This window comes from Vigna umbellata, chromosome 4, assembly GCF_029865625.1.
Source record: "Vigna umbellata cultivar VRB3 chromosome 4, Vumbellata_1.0, whole genome shotgun sequence".
NCBI lineage: Eukaryota > Viridiplantae > Streptophyta > Magnoliopsida > Fabales > Fabaceae > Vigna > Vigna umbellata.
The window spans coordinates 65,109,402-65,125,734 of NC_142168.1; the positions used below are offsets into that span (position 1 = coordinate 65,109,402).

Below are 16,333 nucleotides of genomic sequence, written 5' to 3' on the forward strand. Positions count from 1 at the left end.
ATGTAATTATATCTTTTAATTAGACATGATCTTTTATATATATAGTTTTGATGATATATATATATATATATATATATATATATATATTAATATTAATATTGAATGTGTAATGTTTATTTTAGTAATTACAAATTATTAAAATTAAAATAGTTTATTACATAATTTATTCTAATTCATCTTATATAAATGTTTACATTTATGTATACATTTTACATTCGTAACTTATATTTCGAATTATTATAAATAGTATAGAATTTAATTTGTAAAATGTTATGCAAGAAATTTATATCTCGTTATTTTCTTGTGGGTGTTAAAACTTGGTATTAATTAGTATTATTAATGATTTGGTTGAAACTTAAAAGCATTTTTTTTGCATGAAAACAAATTAAATTAAATATCTTATAATCAATTCTTAATTATTATTCTTGTGACATCATGGTAAAATAGTTATGCATATTTGATATGCAATTTGTGGTAATTACTTTCCAGTATTAAATAATTTAAAGACTCATTAAAATTGAAATAAATAGATTAATTTTATTTAATATACAATTTCTAATAAATCTATTTAATTTTATATTAATAATTTTTTCTTTGAAATGAATATTAGTGAAAAAAATTAAAATTATATAAGTATATAAATTATATTAATTTTTTAAAATCTGTGTTTTTTTATGAAATGCTATCAATAAAAAAAATTAAATAATATTTTCAATTTTATAAATTAATTTTAGAATCAATATTTTTAAATTTTGATTTATATTTTTTAAATTTAAAGAAATAGTTTTTTAATTTATTATATCACCAATTATTTTTTTTTCACTTCACATCAATCAATTACAAAATTTTCATTGATTTTACTTATTTTCCGAATAAATTCAATTAACTTGAATAAGTTTATATGTAAAAGTTATTTAAAACATAATTAAGTAAAAGTAATATTATAATATAAGTTTTCTGAATTTTCTTACCACTAAAATGAAATTGAATATGTGTCAGATCTCGGAAAAACGCACTCAAACTCCTCCTGTCAGTCATTTAAAACGCACTCAAAGCCCTTCTGAACGGACGCCAGGGGTCAAGAAACGAGGATCCGAAAATCAGATAGTGGAATGCAGGTGTCAGCAGGAGAGCGGACGTTTGTTTGAAACAAAATTGATTTTTCTGAAATCCGCGTCACTCTCTTTTGCATGCACCTTCTTTCTTTCCAAACTCTGATCTTTCATTTCTCCTTCTTCTCTCTAGAAACTCTCCCTTCTCTCTACTGAAACTCACCTTTTCTCTGCTCCGATCACCGTTCAGGCACCGTAGGAGCATTCCCTGCGTCCCAAGCTACAATCTGAACCGAACAGCTCCAAGTTCTAAAACTGGTAAGTCTTTTGTCCTTAGTCGTTCGTTCTATAGTACATGCAAACCAAGTCTCGGTTGCATGCTGATACCTTGTCTGATCCATTTTTGGTTTCTGGCTGTTGGTTAGTTTAAGAATTGTGGAACGTAAGGGTAGAAGAGATTTTAGTCAGACAAACCATACTTCTGCCTCTAGGACGATCGTTCACACTAAAGGTAAGGGAAGCTTATTTAATTTAATTTATATGTTGTTGCACTATATGAACGTCCGTTATTTGATTGAATGAATATTATGCATGATGGTTGATATGTTTGGATTGTATGAATGTTGATATGATTGTTTATGTGGAATATGATTTATTAGTATGATATGGAGTGTAAGAAGTATGCAAATTGATTATGATATGAATTTTATAAAGTTATGAAATTTTGTAATGAGAAATGAGTTGAAGATAAATGAGTCCTAAATATGAAATTTTCCTATGATAATGTACGTTCGTCATTGAACGGTCTTTGACCGTTCGGTGTTTCTAGTAAACTGGTTTGACATTGAATTCTTTCATTTGGAAAGAATTCTAGTTGAGGACGAGTGCCTTCTTGTAGTAATGCTGTGCTTGAGCGTTCGACCAAGCGTAGTTGCGTCTGAGCTTTCAGTTGCGTGTTCGGTCATTGACCGACATAAGGTTTCTGTATATGAATTATTCTAAATATGGTTCTTTAACGTCTTGACGTGTCTACATTCATTGGTTCCGGCCTAGAGCCCGTACTTGATTTATTCTTTGAGTATTGGTTTGAACTTACGAGAGTCAGTTCATTCATCTGATTCACGTTATAAATAACGTTCGTCATATGGTATATGATTGTACTCGGTCTATTCCTAAATCTATTAGTAACCCTTTTGGTCTTATTCTAATCTGGAACGAGCGACTTCTCGGTCTCGTTCTTAGTGTTCAATCCTCGTTCTAAGTGAGGACTGAACGTTCGGTATTTGAAGTTATTAGAAATTGTGATATAGATGGAATTAAAATGATGGGTAATAAATGATGAAGAGTATATGAGACTGATGAAATGATGTGAAATATGAACGAGCGTTCCGGGGAGGAACGACTCATGAGTGAATATTTGAAAGTTGTAAAGTATGACTGTGGTAATGCTAAGCTGTCGATTCATCCTGATGTTCCGTGAGTACTCGTCCTCATGTAGAGGAGGGTAGGTCATGTGTGGGAACGGCAGGAGGTCCTAGTCCTTAGGGGTACTTTGGACAGATAGGATTAACCTCGGGTGGCAGCTGATAAGAGTATTCCAGTTACTACATCACCCGGGTGCACGAACGTCGTAGCTACACAGATGTCATACAGTCCGGACGGTCAGTCTAGTGATAGGCTTTGTAAGATGCGTATGTTGAATTTCTATTGTGTATTGGATTGTTTAAAATATATGTTGATGCATGAATTAAATTATATAAGCTTACCCTGTGTTTTCCTTGTGTTGTCTTGTTGTACGTCCGTCCTTGTCGTTACAATGATCATCCGCGTGGATGTGAGCAGAAGGAGACGCGCTCCTGGAAGAGGCGCTGGAAGAAGAGAATTTGGTAGAAGTTGAAGTTAAGACCGAACAGTAGAACGTTCGTCAGTAGGGTAGTTTTGTATTGAGGCGGTCTTTCCCCTCTTTGTCATCTTATTATATATGACCGTTCGATATTCTGTTTTGTAAACCGTTCGGTCAGACTCGTGCTTATGTATTGTTTTTATATAACAACTCTCTCACTCTGTAAGGCCGTTCGGTCATGAGTGTACGTCATTCTAGTGTAAGACTGAACTGAATTATTATTAATTGTAATCATTCTACTATATAGTATATTGCTGTATTTTTGGGATGTTACAATATGTATTTTAGAAACTTTTCAAATATTGAAATTGTGCTTATTATTTTATAAGAAATTACATATCAATTCAATATATTTTTTTATAATACTTACATATTGTTTATAAAATTATATGATTTCATCATCAATCATTTCACTGTCTAAACCCTTTTAAAAAAAGCTTAAAATGAGTTGAATATGAAGTGAAAATGGTCATATAAGTTGGATATATATTTATATATATTATGTGAAAGAGATAAAAGTTCATGAGTATCCGAGTACATAGGAGGTTAGATAATTTATGATGATAGATGATAGATGATGATTGATGAGAAGGAAGTGCAAAGAAATTTGAATCACAATGAAAACAACACCTTCCAGAAGAATATAACAACTCATGATTTGGTGTAGTTTTCCCAGACATTACCATCATGCATTTTAACAAAATAATTCAAATCACCTTTCTTTTCTTTAAACAAACCCAAGTCAAATAGCTAAGTGGTTAGTTACATAATAATTACATATAAATCATAAAAAATTGCCACTATATAATACATACAGTTACAGTGTTATTTTCAGAAAAAAGTAAGTGCACAGAAAATACTTTAATTCTCAAAAACGACAATTTATGTTGACTTTCTTTTGAAAATTAGCTTGCTATATGATTTTATTTTTATAATAGATTAATTCTTTTTAGCTTCATATTCAAAATATTTCAAATGATGCTCAGAATTTTCTATTGTTGGTTACAAGTTGGAAAGAAGTGTGAGGAAGATGTGAATGGAAAGAAGAGGAGGTTGGGACCCGCCAAAGAGTTTTGAGTTTAAAGCATAAGGGATGGAGAAGAGAGAGAGAGAGTATCCGACATGGTAACAATACAACCAAAAACGTTAACACTTAAAACACAAACTTGTTTAGGGGCCACTCTTTGGGGCGCCATTCTCTTTTTCCTTTCAAAAAGCAAAGCTACTATCTTTCCTTTTCTATTCTCTCTCTCTCTCTCTCTCTCTCCTTCTCTCTCTTTCTCATTGTTACCCTGTTGGTGGATAGCAAAACTTCAGCAACCCCTTTGCATCTGATCTCAGAATCCAAACTCAAGTACCAATTTTTTGTCATTTCATGATCTGTAAGTTCATGTTTTGTTTTTGTCTCTTTTTGGTTAGCTTGCTTTTCCCTTATAGCTTACAACTAGAAAGAAAAAAAAAAGGATAAAAAATGTGATAAGCTGGTATAATAGGGTTTAGTTTCATTGTTAATGTGGCTGTGTCAGATTTTTATTTTTATTTCAATGAGTTTAGTGGGTAGAGTGGATCAGTGGTATCTCAATTTATTAGTTTCTGATTTGGGGTATGTCTTTTTTGTTAATATTTTATTCTGTGAGTGAATGCTCCTTTCCTTTTGGGTTGTTTGTGAAAATTCATTGGACTGCTTTAAGTGGAGCATAACCTGCTATACTGTTGTTGCTAAAGATTGCATTTTTTTTTTTGTCACAGAGGTGGTAGATCGTGAAAATGACGAGGATGACCCGTGATTTTGGGGATACGATGAAGAAAGATGCAGTGCCTGCAGTGTCGGCCGATGTAATATTTGCTTCTCTTCGGTTTCCTAATTACAAAATAGGGGTTAATAATCAGATCATGGAGACAAAGGGTGATCCGAAAGTGCTATCTATGAAGGAGGTTGTTGCACGTGAGACTGCACAGCTGTTGGAACAGCAGAAACGAATGTCTGTTCGGGATCTTGCCAGTAAATTTGAGAAGGGTTTGGCAGCTGCTGCCAAGTTGTCTGAAGAGGTCATAGTTTTATATTTAGAATTCAACTTATTTTTGATGTAATGCTTAATTTTGGAGCGCATTTCAACTTGAGAATTCTATTATGAAATTTGTTTTTTGATTTTTACTTACTGAGATTATCAGTGTTCATAATTTGCAGTGCACTTCTTGTTGTTTTCATTACTAATCTTTTTGTATGGTGGTGGAATTCAGGCTAGACTCAGAGAAGCAGCTTCACTGGAAAAACATGTTCTTTTGAAGAAGCTTCGAGATGCATTGCAATCCTTAAAAGGGAGAGTGGCAGGAAGAAACAAGGAAGATGTAGCAGAGGCTATTGCTATGGTTAGGTCCTATTTCAGACGTACTTTGTTTGTGCTTATACCAAACTAACCATTTATTTATCCTTGTATTTAATACAAAAGTCATATGAAGCTGATAGTATATTCTAAAGTACGTTGATTATAGTATCACCATCAGACAACTTTTTCTCTCTAAAAGTTAAATTCCTTGAGGGTGTGGTAAGGGGAGGAGTGATGACAGGACAATTAGTCTGGATTTTTAAGCAAAAGAGAAGGGAAGAGTGAAGAGTACCATTTGGCATATGCAAGGATTCCATATAGTGTGTGCTCTTTTATTCATATTTAAGGATCCATCTAAATGATAACACTTTCTTTCTGGAGGCCGGGTTTGTGTGACCCCTGTTGGCTAAAATGGAAAACACAAAACTGTGATGTAATACTAACTGGTAGTTGGTGGTGATAACATATGAATGCTTAAATCATTTAGATATTATAAATGAAAGTACTGGATATAATTTTATGCTCTGCATACTACTGAAAATGATTAGATTTATACCTCTAGGACTAGGAGATCTGATCGGCAAGTATTGTACCCTGCAGTCATTACCTATAAAGTTGAGGATACATGTTCTACAGATAAGATCATATACTATCAAGAATGATTTTCTGTAACAAAACATTAGAGTCATTTATAGGCTGTGACCTTACTAGCAGTGGACAGTGGCTAATGAATAAATTTATTAATTATTTTAGCTTGAGAAGATAAGATAATAGCTTTTTTTGGAGGTATAAACATGAGTCTGTCTTTGAGATGGTTGAGGATACTTCTCTTTGAAGTTCCTTTCTATACATCTTCCTTGTGTGCCGGCATGTGAGTACTTCCTTTTTGTCAAATTTTTGAAGAGCATTGTGTCCCTTCTAAATTAAATTTTGTTTGATAAGTGATTGCATATAATGTACCACTTGCTGTATGACTAATAAGTCAGTTATGGCCTTTTATTACCATTGATTGGTTGCATCATGTATTTATATTTGCTTATTTCAGTATACTGTGCAACAAATTATCCTATTAAGTTTAGAGTTGCTGATTCATTTTAGGGTCATTTGAACTCTACAGTGTAAAATAACTGTCACAGAATAGTGTAGTTGGTGATTAAGGATGAATAATAGTTCTTTTATAATATAAATCACAGTATTATTCTCTTGATGTTTTATATTTTTCTAAAGGAGTTGCTTCAACAAATATCCAGCAAGAGCACTTGCTTTTTCATATTGCTTTTGTTCTGTCAGGATAGGTCAGAATAAATACTTCAGGTGCAGGACCTGGGTTTGTGGTAGGGATGAATGGGAAGTGAAGGGAAAGCTATTGATGACAACATATGGGATAGTTTTTCTTAAAATTTGCATCATCTTAAGTTTTTGTTATTTATATAATATATTCACTGCTTCACCTCTCCTGTGCTGAAGTTACAATCTTCTTCTATGGGTCATTTATTCCTGCATCAGTTTTTTTGTGATTATGATAAACTGTAGGTTATTTGATGCATTCTGCAGGTTGAAGCTCTAGCAGTTCAGTTGACTCAAAGGGAAGGAGAACTAATCCAAGAGAAGGTTGAGGTGAAGAAGCTAACAAATTTTCTTAAACAGGTGATGCTTTTTGTTTTTAATTTATTTTTGGTGATATAGGGTGAAATTTGATGAGAAATAAAAATTTAAGGTTTGTTGTACAGACAGAGCATGTTATATTTACTGAAAATTCCATGGCCAAAGAAAGCAAAACGAGAACAATAACATTACAATGTACATAAATGTATAACAGTACTCTGATCCTTCGTTGTCTGTTATAAAGTCCCTAAACGAACTATGATGTCTATTTATATATTTGGTATAAAGATTCCCTATGAGTGTGCTTTGCTTCAACTGCTGATGTCAAAGGACAACATAAACAGTGCAGTGCTATAAATTGAGGAGCATCATATTTCTGTTTCTAAGGGAGACTATACTATTGCAAGAATGATCTGAGAGTATTTGTTATCTCAATATCAACACATAGCATGTTTATAGTTATTACATATAATAATGTATATGCAATGAAAAAAATGTTGTGTACTGCAAGCCTGCTACTGTGTCTGTCTATTAGCGTATGGGCTGTCTACTTTTTCCAGGGAATGAAACCTCTCAGCTCAGTTTATTCAACATTTTATCAGCATGATGTATCGTTTATTATGAATGAATGTTAGAGTGAGTGACAAAATAAATTTCTTTCCCACTGTTGAGGCTTTAAATTCATTTGTAGGCTTCTGAAGATGCTAAGAAACTTGTGAATGAGGAAAGAGCTTTTGCTCGTTTTGAAATAGAAAATGCCAGAGCAGCAGTTCAGAGAGTTGAGGAGGCACTTCAGGAGCATGAGAGAATGTCTGAAGCTTCAGGGAAGCAGGTTTGGATCATTCCTTCTTCCATAATCTTAAGTGTATTTTTCTCTCAATTCAAATACATTTGCTTTAAATATAATGAATTTATGATATATGAAAATATTAGTCCATTATTGAGGCAGGTCTTCAGTTAATATTACCAAATTCCAACTAGTTACTTGAGCTTTAATTCTCAGTTGCCCTCTATCAGTTACTTGGAACGGAGTTCTTTTAGAGAATTTTATGTTTCTTTTGAATTAGATGATGTTTCTCACGCCAAATTTTGGGTTATTATAGGCATTTCCATGCCTATATCATTATCTTCTTTACAAAACTACAGAACTGTATTCTACATTTTAAATCTAATCCTCCTTGGAATTTTCTCTTTGGAAGAGAGCTGAATGCTGCCAGAGTAATGTGTTTCAATCCTTCTTGCTTTTTCTTGATTTACTCGCATTCTTCCTATCAACAAAGTGATTCTTATGCAGAGCGTGTTTCAAGTCCAGTGAGTATTTTCAGTTTCTTGATCTGTTTACTAACAGGGAAAAGTTTTCTTTAGGCAACTTCATATAAAATCTAAAACTCCCTGTATGATATAGCTTTTCATTTATACTGCATTGCTAATTAATATATTTCTAGATGGTATATGTATGTCGGATTCTCCCCTCTGGAATATGATATCTGGTATTCTGAATGAATCATCGGGTGTGGCCCTTCACTAATATCAATGAGTGTTGCCATTTCTTTTCAAAGTTTTAGGGATAAAACAAGGATACCAGATTGTTGGTTGGATTAGGCATTTTTGAATTTCTTTTTGTTGTGCGAGGTTGGAAAAAATGTGTTTTCTTAAGGGCCAATCTTGGATCATATATTTGTTTTTTGTCACAGTGCTTATTGCTTCCCTTTTTTGCCATGCCTTTGAATGTTTCAGAGGTGTTTACATAATTTCTGACGTATGGAGAGACTAGACAGTCTTACGCATTATTGATTCTTTCCCGTATTTTTTAAATGTTCCTCTAGTTGTTCTTTACTGACTTGCTCTTATATATTATTTTATTTTAAAACTAATTATCAATTAAGGAAAACTTTTCAATAATCATAGTATTCACTGCTTGCATGCAAAATGTAACTGTTGATATTGCCGTGCTGCATCAACCAAGTATTTTTCATTTTAACAAAATTTAGTTCTATGGGAACTTTAGGACCTGGATCAATTAATGAAAGAGGTTCAAGAGGCACGGAGAATCAAAATGCTGCATCAGCCAAGCAAGGTACACATTGTTCCTTTGTTATTATTTCATCTCCTTATAGATCAATATTTAATGTTCTTTTCTCTTCATTGTAGTACCCTGATCCCCATCTCTTTGTTGTTTGTATATAATTTTAGGTTATGGATATGGAACATGAGCTTCGAGCATTAAGGGCTCAACTTGCCGAGAAGTCTAGACTTTATCTTCGTCTACAGAAGGAGGTGTGCCTACGATCTTAAGTCATTCTGAAGTGCTTCTGAATTTTTTCTGTTGACTGATTCTGTGAAGTACATTTCTTTAATGCACAAGGCTTCAGAACTACTTGTTTATTCTTCTGTATGAGATGTGTTTCTCTGCGTGTATAGTATGTATATGTTGTGTGTATACTCACTAGAATCGTATCATCAATTTCTCAAACCTGATGAGCATCACTTGTTGGAATTAATGACTAAAATGAAATAAAAATGTATTCACAGCTTTCATATTCCTTCCTCGAGACTTTGGGATTTTTGAAGGTCTTATATGGTAATGGTTATTGTTTGGACATCATCATTAAAGTATACTTTTGTTTGAATTGAATGATATGTTTTTTGATATAGTTGAGGAGTGATCCGATTGTCTTGGTAAGTTTATCATTGATTTTCTTCCATTTCTCTTTTCAGTTATCAAGGACAAAGAAAGGAGAAGAAAATGTTCCCCATTTATATGAATTAGAAGGATCTGAAACGCTAGGTTCATATTTGCAGATTCAACCTTGCTCTGATAATACCCCTGAACTTTCAAAGTGTTCCATTCAGTGGTATCGTGTAGCAACTGAAGGAGCCAAAAAGGAACTTATTTCAGGTATCAATTCATAGGGTTTTGCATTTTAAATGATAATGTTTTGGAAGTCAACATTTTCTATTGGATTGCCTTTTTCTTTAAAGTTGATCGTGCAAATCAATTGATTCATTGCTTACTCTGTTATCTACTTCTGATATACCATGGTTGGGTATTGATGTTAACATAGCATTCATTGTTCGGTAGGACATTTCTTTAGTGTTTATAGAATTATAGCAAATCAGGTAGCCCCTAATTGAACAAAATACGCTCAATATATAATTGATATACTCTTTTTCATAATAATTCTACAAACTTGTGATAGGAACTGGATCAGAGATTAGGAAAATATTTTTTATTTTAATGTACTCAGGGCAGGGTATTGAAGAACAACTGTTCTATCCCCATCTCTAAGTTAAGTATGCTATACTTTCTCAACGTCCTTTATCTAAAGGCAACATGTATCTTTCATACTGTCTCACCTAACTAAGTAATGTACCCAACTAGCACGGTTACCTTTTAACTTATGATTATTATCACATTTTTTCCTTTACACTTTGTTCACTTGAATGGATTTGGGGGAGAGTGATTGAATGAATTTGAAGGTAAATTTTTTTGTTGTTTATTTGAGTGGATTTAGAGGTAAGTGAGAGTAGATTTGGAAGTAATTTGTTTTAATCTGTCACATCAATCAAATCCTACACTAATTTTCACAAACTTTACTTCCAAATCCACTCTCACTTACCTCCAAATCCACTCAAATAAATAACAAAAAAATTACCTTCAAATCCTCTCAAATCCATTCAATCACTCTCTTCCAAATCCATTCAAGTGAACAAAGCCTTAGAGTAAGAAAAATTAACTTTTTCTCCCCAAAAAACTCTCATGTACTTGCTACTTTCTGAAACTGTTTTCTGTCAAACATTTCAGCTTCAAAGCATCTGTCCACACGATTACTCTCTTATTTTGTGTTATATATCAGGTTGCTTAAGTATTCAACCTTCCTGGTACGAAGCCTTGTAAACTATAAACTGAACACAAATCTTCAAACTTCTAAGTAAAAGAGGAATAGTCAATTATATGATCAACAAAATGTGAAAGTAATCAGTGTACCACTTCAAGAGGGAGAGAGAAAACGTTTCTGATCTGAAACTGTAATATATTTTTCGGAGTTCAAATCATACAAACTATCTTCTCTATTAAGCTAACTGATTGCAGTTAGGTATACAACTTGTATGCCTGAAATACAACCAATACCAGAGTGTTTGGAAGCTATGTAACAATATCTTAATAATAACAGTGTTACAGAACAGTATTATAATGGTAAAAGAGAAGCAAACATATGAAGGCACTGGAAAATTGTATGTTATTTGCAATAGAAAGGAAACTACAAAAGGAGGAAACCTCCATTTGCTCGGAGCGTAGCTCCTCTAACAGAAAATCTGATCAGAACCCCTCTTCCGTCTGTTTCATGAGACTAAAATAATAAAATTATTCTCCCTCGTCTAACAACCTCCCCACTACTCATGCCAACTCCTTCAGTTAAGTAATTATTGCAACAGAAATGTTTTGTTGGAAGAAAAATTTAGAGAGAGTACAGTTACATATGAAGATACAAGCTGGTAAGAAGAGAAGATACTTCGAATTTGCAGTGGGTGATATAGTTTGGTTAAGCTGCAACCATACAGGCAGCATTCATTGGCCTTGAGGAAGAACCAAAAGCTGGGAATGAGGTGTTTTGGACCATTTGAGATAATGGGCTGTGGCTTATAAACTCAATTTACCTAGCTCTGCTTTGATCCACCCAGTGTTTCATGTATCAGTTCTGAAACCATTTAAAGGAGATGCATCTCAACCTTATATGCCATTCTTGCTGCTGACCAATGAATAGGGTCCATTACTTCAACCAATACGGTGGGCAGCAACTTGGGAGAATGTAGTAGTGATACAAAGCATTGCCGCAATTTCAATCTTGAGGACAAGGCTATTTTTAATGGAGGGAGAATTCTAAGGGAGTCAAGTACAAAAACAGCGGATAGAAGTGAGGGACTAATCAGAAACAGGCAACAACCAGAGTTAGTTGGAGGAAAAGGATATTTGGCACAGGACCAGAGGAGTGGTACACACAAGAGTGAGAGAAGATTTCCAATAAACAGTGGGGTGACTATGTGGGGAATGGATTATATAAGTGAGTGGAGAGGGGAAAAGTGTGGTGTATTGACCCTTCTCTTGTCTCTGGATTTCTCTCTCTGTCTCAGTTCGTATTTTTCTGAAATTCTGTGTTTTTTTTGCTGCTGTATGTGTCGTGGCTCACATTGAGTTGCCCTCTTCATTGTAAACAAATCCGTCAAGTGCTATTCGCTATCTCCTTTCATCCTCAGATTATTACCAATACCCCTGTTGATATCTTCCATTCTTTTAGATGTCAGCTTTCCATTGAAGGCACCATTTTTGTCATTAACCTTTTGTCTATCTAGCCGACCTGTTATTGCCATGTTTTGTCTATCAATAAGTTTCATTTTTCCAAGCAAAATTCTCACTGGTTGTTAAATTTTTTCCTAGTAGAGACGTTCACATTGATTGCATGTTGTTACATGTGAAAGTAATGAAAATTAGGTCCAGGGTTAATTTCCCTTGTGTAGAAAATACAGGTAGGGTAATATATTTATAATGAAAAATAATATATTTTTTTTGTCTATTATACATTGTGTTAGCCAGACTTAACTGTTGGAAGCGCTTAATCTATAAAGTTTACATTCAAGATGCATGGTGGTGGAATATTAATCGTTATTAAATTTCATATCTAGCATCTGTCCTGTCTTGCCGATAATGTAATATATCTTTTCTGTTATCAGGAGCTACCAAGTCAGTTTATGCCCCTGAGCCTTTTGACGTTGGACGCTTATTGCTAGTTGATATTATTTCAAAAGGCCAGGAGATTACATTGTCAACCACTGGTCCAATTGATCCAGGTTTGCTTTGGTTCCCATACCAAGTCTACTCTTTTGATTTAGTATTGATTTACGAATTATTTCTATGTATTTTCTGATATTTGAACTAAATGTTTTGTATTATTAATTTACAAATGGACTTGGTTCTTTGCCCAATCAAACTATTCAATTATTTCGTATTCTTATTCAGCTGCTGGTTTGGGAACCTATGTTGAGGCACTTGTGCGAAAGCATGATACTGAATTCAATGTATGTCGTTATGTCCTTTTCAACTTGATATATTTCCTTTTTCTTAGCTAATTGTATCATATGTAAGCATCTGTGTATGCTAATCATTTTAGTTGTCAATGTTATATAAGCTTGTCATTCGTTCCTTGTGATGTCTATTATATAGCTCATTGACCATGTTATTGTGCAACATAGAGTGCTTCTAAGTTGTTGGATTGGATGAGGGAAATAGAGTTTATAAAGGGGGGCATTATCAAGTCATAATCCAAATAGTCAGGCCTGTTAACTAACAGTTATTCTTTTTTCTAACCTTAGTAAACGACAATCCATTCCATTCTGGTGCTTGTAACAGGTGATTGACCAACAATTGAAATTCCATTTTTCTTGTACATTTTGTTATGTACAGTGTCATAAATGTGAGGCAATCATCTGGGGATTTTTCTAATTGAAGATATTAAAATCAGATACTAGTTGAGTTCGTTTTGTCGAGGTGGGGTGGGGTGATTCTTGCAAAGGAGTCCTTTGCAGGAGTGAATTTCTTGATAGCATAAGGAAAAAGTAGGCAACTCTTAGGTTGGCAGGGTGCTATTGTTGAAAAATCTATAATTTTTGGATCAGTACTTTAAGTTTAACCTTCTATGGGTGTGATTGGACTGAGTAGGCATGTGCGTTCGGATAATAGCTTAAAATCTTAATTCAATATGCTCGTAAGTTCTAAGCCTGTTGTGCAGTTGTGATTGTCAAGTTGCGCAGAGTTTTCACCCAGTATATATGGTTGTTCTTGAACAAATTTCAACTAAAAGTAGTGTCGAATTGTCAATAACTATAGTTGTTTGTTTGCACTTTGTTAACTGTAATAATAATAATATTGACACATTGCAGGTGGTTGTAACTCAGACTGGCTCAGACCATCCAACTGAATCTATTCATGTGCTCCATGTTGGAAAGATGAGGATGAAACTTTGTAAAGGAAAGACAACAATTACCAAAGAATACTATTCTAGTTCAATGCAGGTATTCAAATCGTGGTCGCTCAATTGTATATAGTTCTTGGTGACAAGACACAACTAATAGTTTTTTTTTCTTTTTTTTTTTTTGCATTTTATCATTCTCTAGCTTGTTGGTCTTAGTAACAAGAACAATGTGATGAATACTGATGTTCTGGCAGTCTATACCTTGAGCGATTTAGCTATATTTCTGTATGAAATATGTTGGAGATTTTATATTGACTACAGATAAGACAAAATGATAATATGAGTAGATCTAAATCTCATTATACAAATCAGTTTTACGAGGTTGAGTTAGATTTGAAGTACAGTTTCCAATACGATTGTTGTTGTACTTTAATGTATTATGCTTGTTTTGTTTTCTTCAGCTTTGTGGAGTTCGAGGAGGGGGAAACGCTGCAGCACAGGCAGTGTTCTGGCAACCGAAGCAAGGTCTTTCTTTTGTTTTAGCTTTTGAGTCAGAGAGAGAACGGAATGCAGCCATCATGCTTGCAAGGAGATTTGCATTTGACTGCAATGTATGTCTTCCTAAACTATTTATACTCACTTGATTTATACTGGATGGATTTGACCCTTTTAAAGTTTAGGTTTCACTTTAGAAATGTTAGAGTGTGGAATGATATATTTGATTGGAAAATCTTTCAACATGTATTTTATACATGTGCATGTATTTTAATAACAATGTCAAATTTTGCAATCAACAGCTATCATTTACACTCTACCCTCTAAAGTGCACCCAGAAAAAAGTAGTGTTTATCGGTTTGGATTGAATCATGATTTAGAGGAATAAAATCAGAGACTATCTTTTAGAATTGAAGCATTTTATCATCCATTCTCAAACCTTGTTTAACCTCTTGGTTTTGGTTGGTATATTTGTAATGCAGATTATTCTTGCTGGACCTGATCACAAAGCTCCTTTAGAAACGTAATGTCTCACCTTGAATATTATTTTTCTCAACTGTAATTATTTGAGTTTTCCTTGTATTATAAGTGTGTAACCAGTGAAATGTGCCTTTGGATTGTGCTTAAGGATTCATACCTTGGGGTTTGAATTCCTTTATTCAATTTTCTTTCACCAACACCAGGGCATGTTTTTGTTTGCCTTTGTGAGTGACACTTGATAAAGTTTTTAGAGCCTACATTATAGAATTGGTGGAAGCTATGTCCATTGTTTGAGGTGCTAATTGATTGTATTTGATTGATCCAATTACTGTTAAAATACTTGCGTTGTTAGCAAGATTTTGTGAAACTTCTTCACTGTTCAATATTCTGCAACTACATTTACTTCAAAGTTGGAGTATCCTAATATGAATATGAAGACAATGACATGAGTATAGTTTGACCTTTTAAACTGTAGCTTTTCAAGGGAATTAATCTTTGGAGGACATAAGCTGTCATATATATCAATGCTTTATTCTATATTTTAGCATGTAGTTTAGGAGCTTTTGTTCTCTTAACATGAAAAAAGTATATATATTTTTGTAAATATTTATAAGTATTATAAATGTTTGTAAAAAATAGGTATGTTCTGTAGATGCATTTCATACCATCATCGGAAAGACTAAAATACCCTTGTAATTACGTCATACTACTGTAGCGGCGGTTGTTGTTATCACTAATGAAGTTCTACTTGCATGATGATCCATCCTTCACTTAAAACTTACTTTGTAACATATGCTCTCAACAAAGCTAACAATGAAATATGAGAAAACCAGCAATTGAACAAATTGCAAATGGGAAATTCTTAAATTAATATTCTTTAACTTCACTCCACTTCTTATTTTTTATGTATTACTATGCTTACAAATATAAATAAATAAAAACAAATGTTTTACACTAAATAAAAAATAAAGAATAAAAATTTATTATAAATTTAAGTTAAATACTTTTGCATTGGTGCACTCCCTCTTAATAAAAGAATTAATTATATTTTAGTAACGAAAGAGTAATAGTTTATTATTAACACACTTTGTAAATTATTATATTATATTTCTTATTTTAATTTATAGTAGTTTAAATTTATTTTGTGTTTTCTTTATCAAGCTTTGCATAAGGTGTCTATTTATAATAACTAACTTTCCGTGAAACATGTTATATATTATGTATCAAGTAAAAGAATATGTGACATGTGGAACATGTGTTATGCACTTAACCCAAGATGTGAAGCACATTAGATGCCCCCGCATAGTAACATATACTTACATTATACAACCCACAAAGAGCATAAACACATGTATCATAAGACAATGAGATTTCACTGAATCAATTTTCAACAAAAAAATAACTTTGGTTCAAGACAAATCTATTGAGTAAGAATCACTTCAAGTTCTAATGCGTCCATCATAGGCTTAACCAGCAATCAATTCAATTAAATCCAAACAATAA

At 33.2% G+C, this 16,333-nt stretch overlaps 1 protein-coding gene across 2 annotated transcripts; it reads left to right on the forward strand.

Annotated features, from left to right (window-relative positions):
* The first annotated feature begins 4,074 nt into the window (after window positions 1-4,074).
* Window positions 4,075-15,299, forward strand: LOC124844688 (stomatal closure-related actin-binding protein 1-like). Of its 2 annotated transcripts, none has more exons than XM_088113506.1 (13): window positions 4,075-4,337; window positions 4,705-5,004; window positions 5,197-5,325; window positions 6,837-6,929; window positions 7,579-7,719; window positions 8,896-8,964; window positions 9,081-9,164; window positions 9,606-9,786; window positions 12,618-12,734; window positions 12,904-12,962; window positions 13,824-13,955; window positions 14,317-14,466; window positions 14,833-15,299. In XM_088113506.1, the coding sequence occupies exons 2-13, from the start codon at window positions 4,723-4,725 to the stop codon at window positions 14,875-14,877; spliced, it is 1,482 nt and encodes a 493-aa protein (XP_087969632.1). In that variant the 5' UTR covers window positions 4,075-4,337; window positions 4,705-4,722; the 3' UTR covers window positions 14,878-15,299. The 2 variants fall into 2 exon arrangements, with proteins under 2 accessions (XP_087969632.1, XP_087969633.1); XM_088113507.1 differs by lacking the exon at window positions 4,075-4,337 and adding an exon at window positions 4,423-4,558.
* Window positions 15,300-16,333: the final 1,034 nt, after the last annotated feature.

Coding starts and splice junctions, on each gene's coding strand:
- LOC124844688 (XM_088113506.1), top strand. CDS start 4,723: ATGACGAGGATGACCCGTGATTTTGGGGATACGATGAAGAAAGATGCA. Junction 5,326..6,836: donor TAGCAGAGGCTATTGCTATG/GTTAGGTCCTAT, acceptor TGCATTCTGCAG/GTTGAAGCTCTAGCAGTTCA. Junction 12,735..12,903: donor CACTGGTCCAATTGATCCAG/GTTTGCTTTGGT, acceptor ATTCTTATTCAG/CTGCTGGTTTGGGAACCTAT.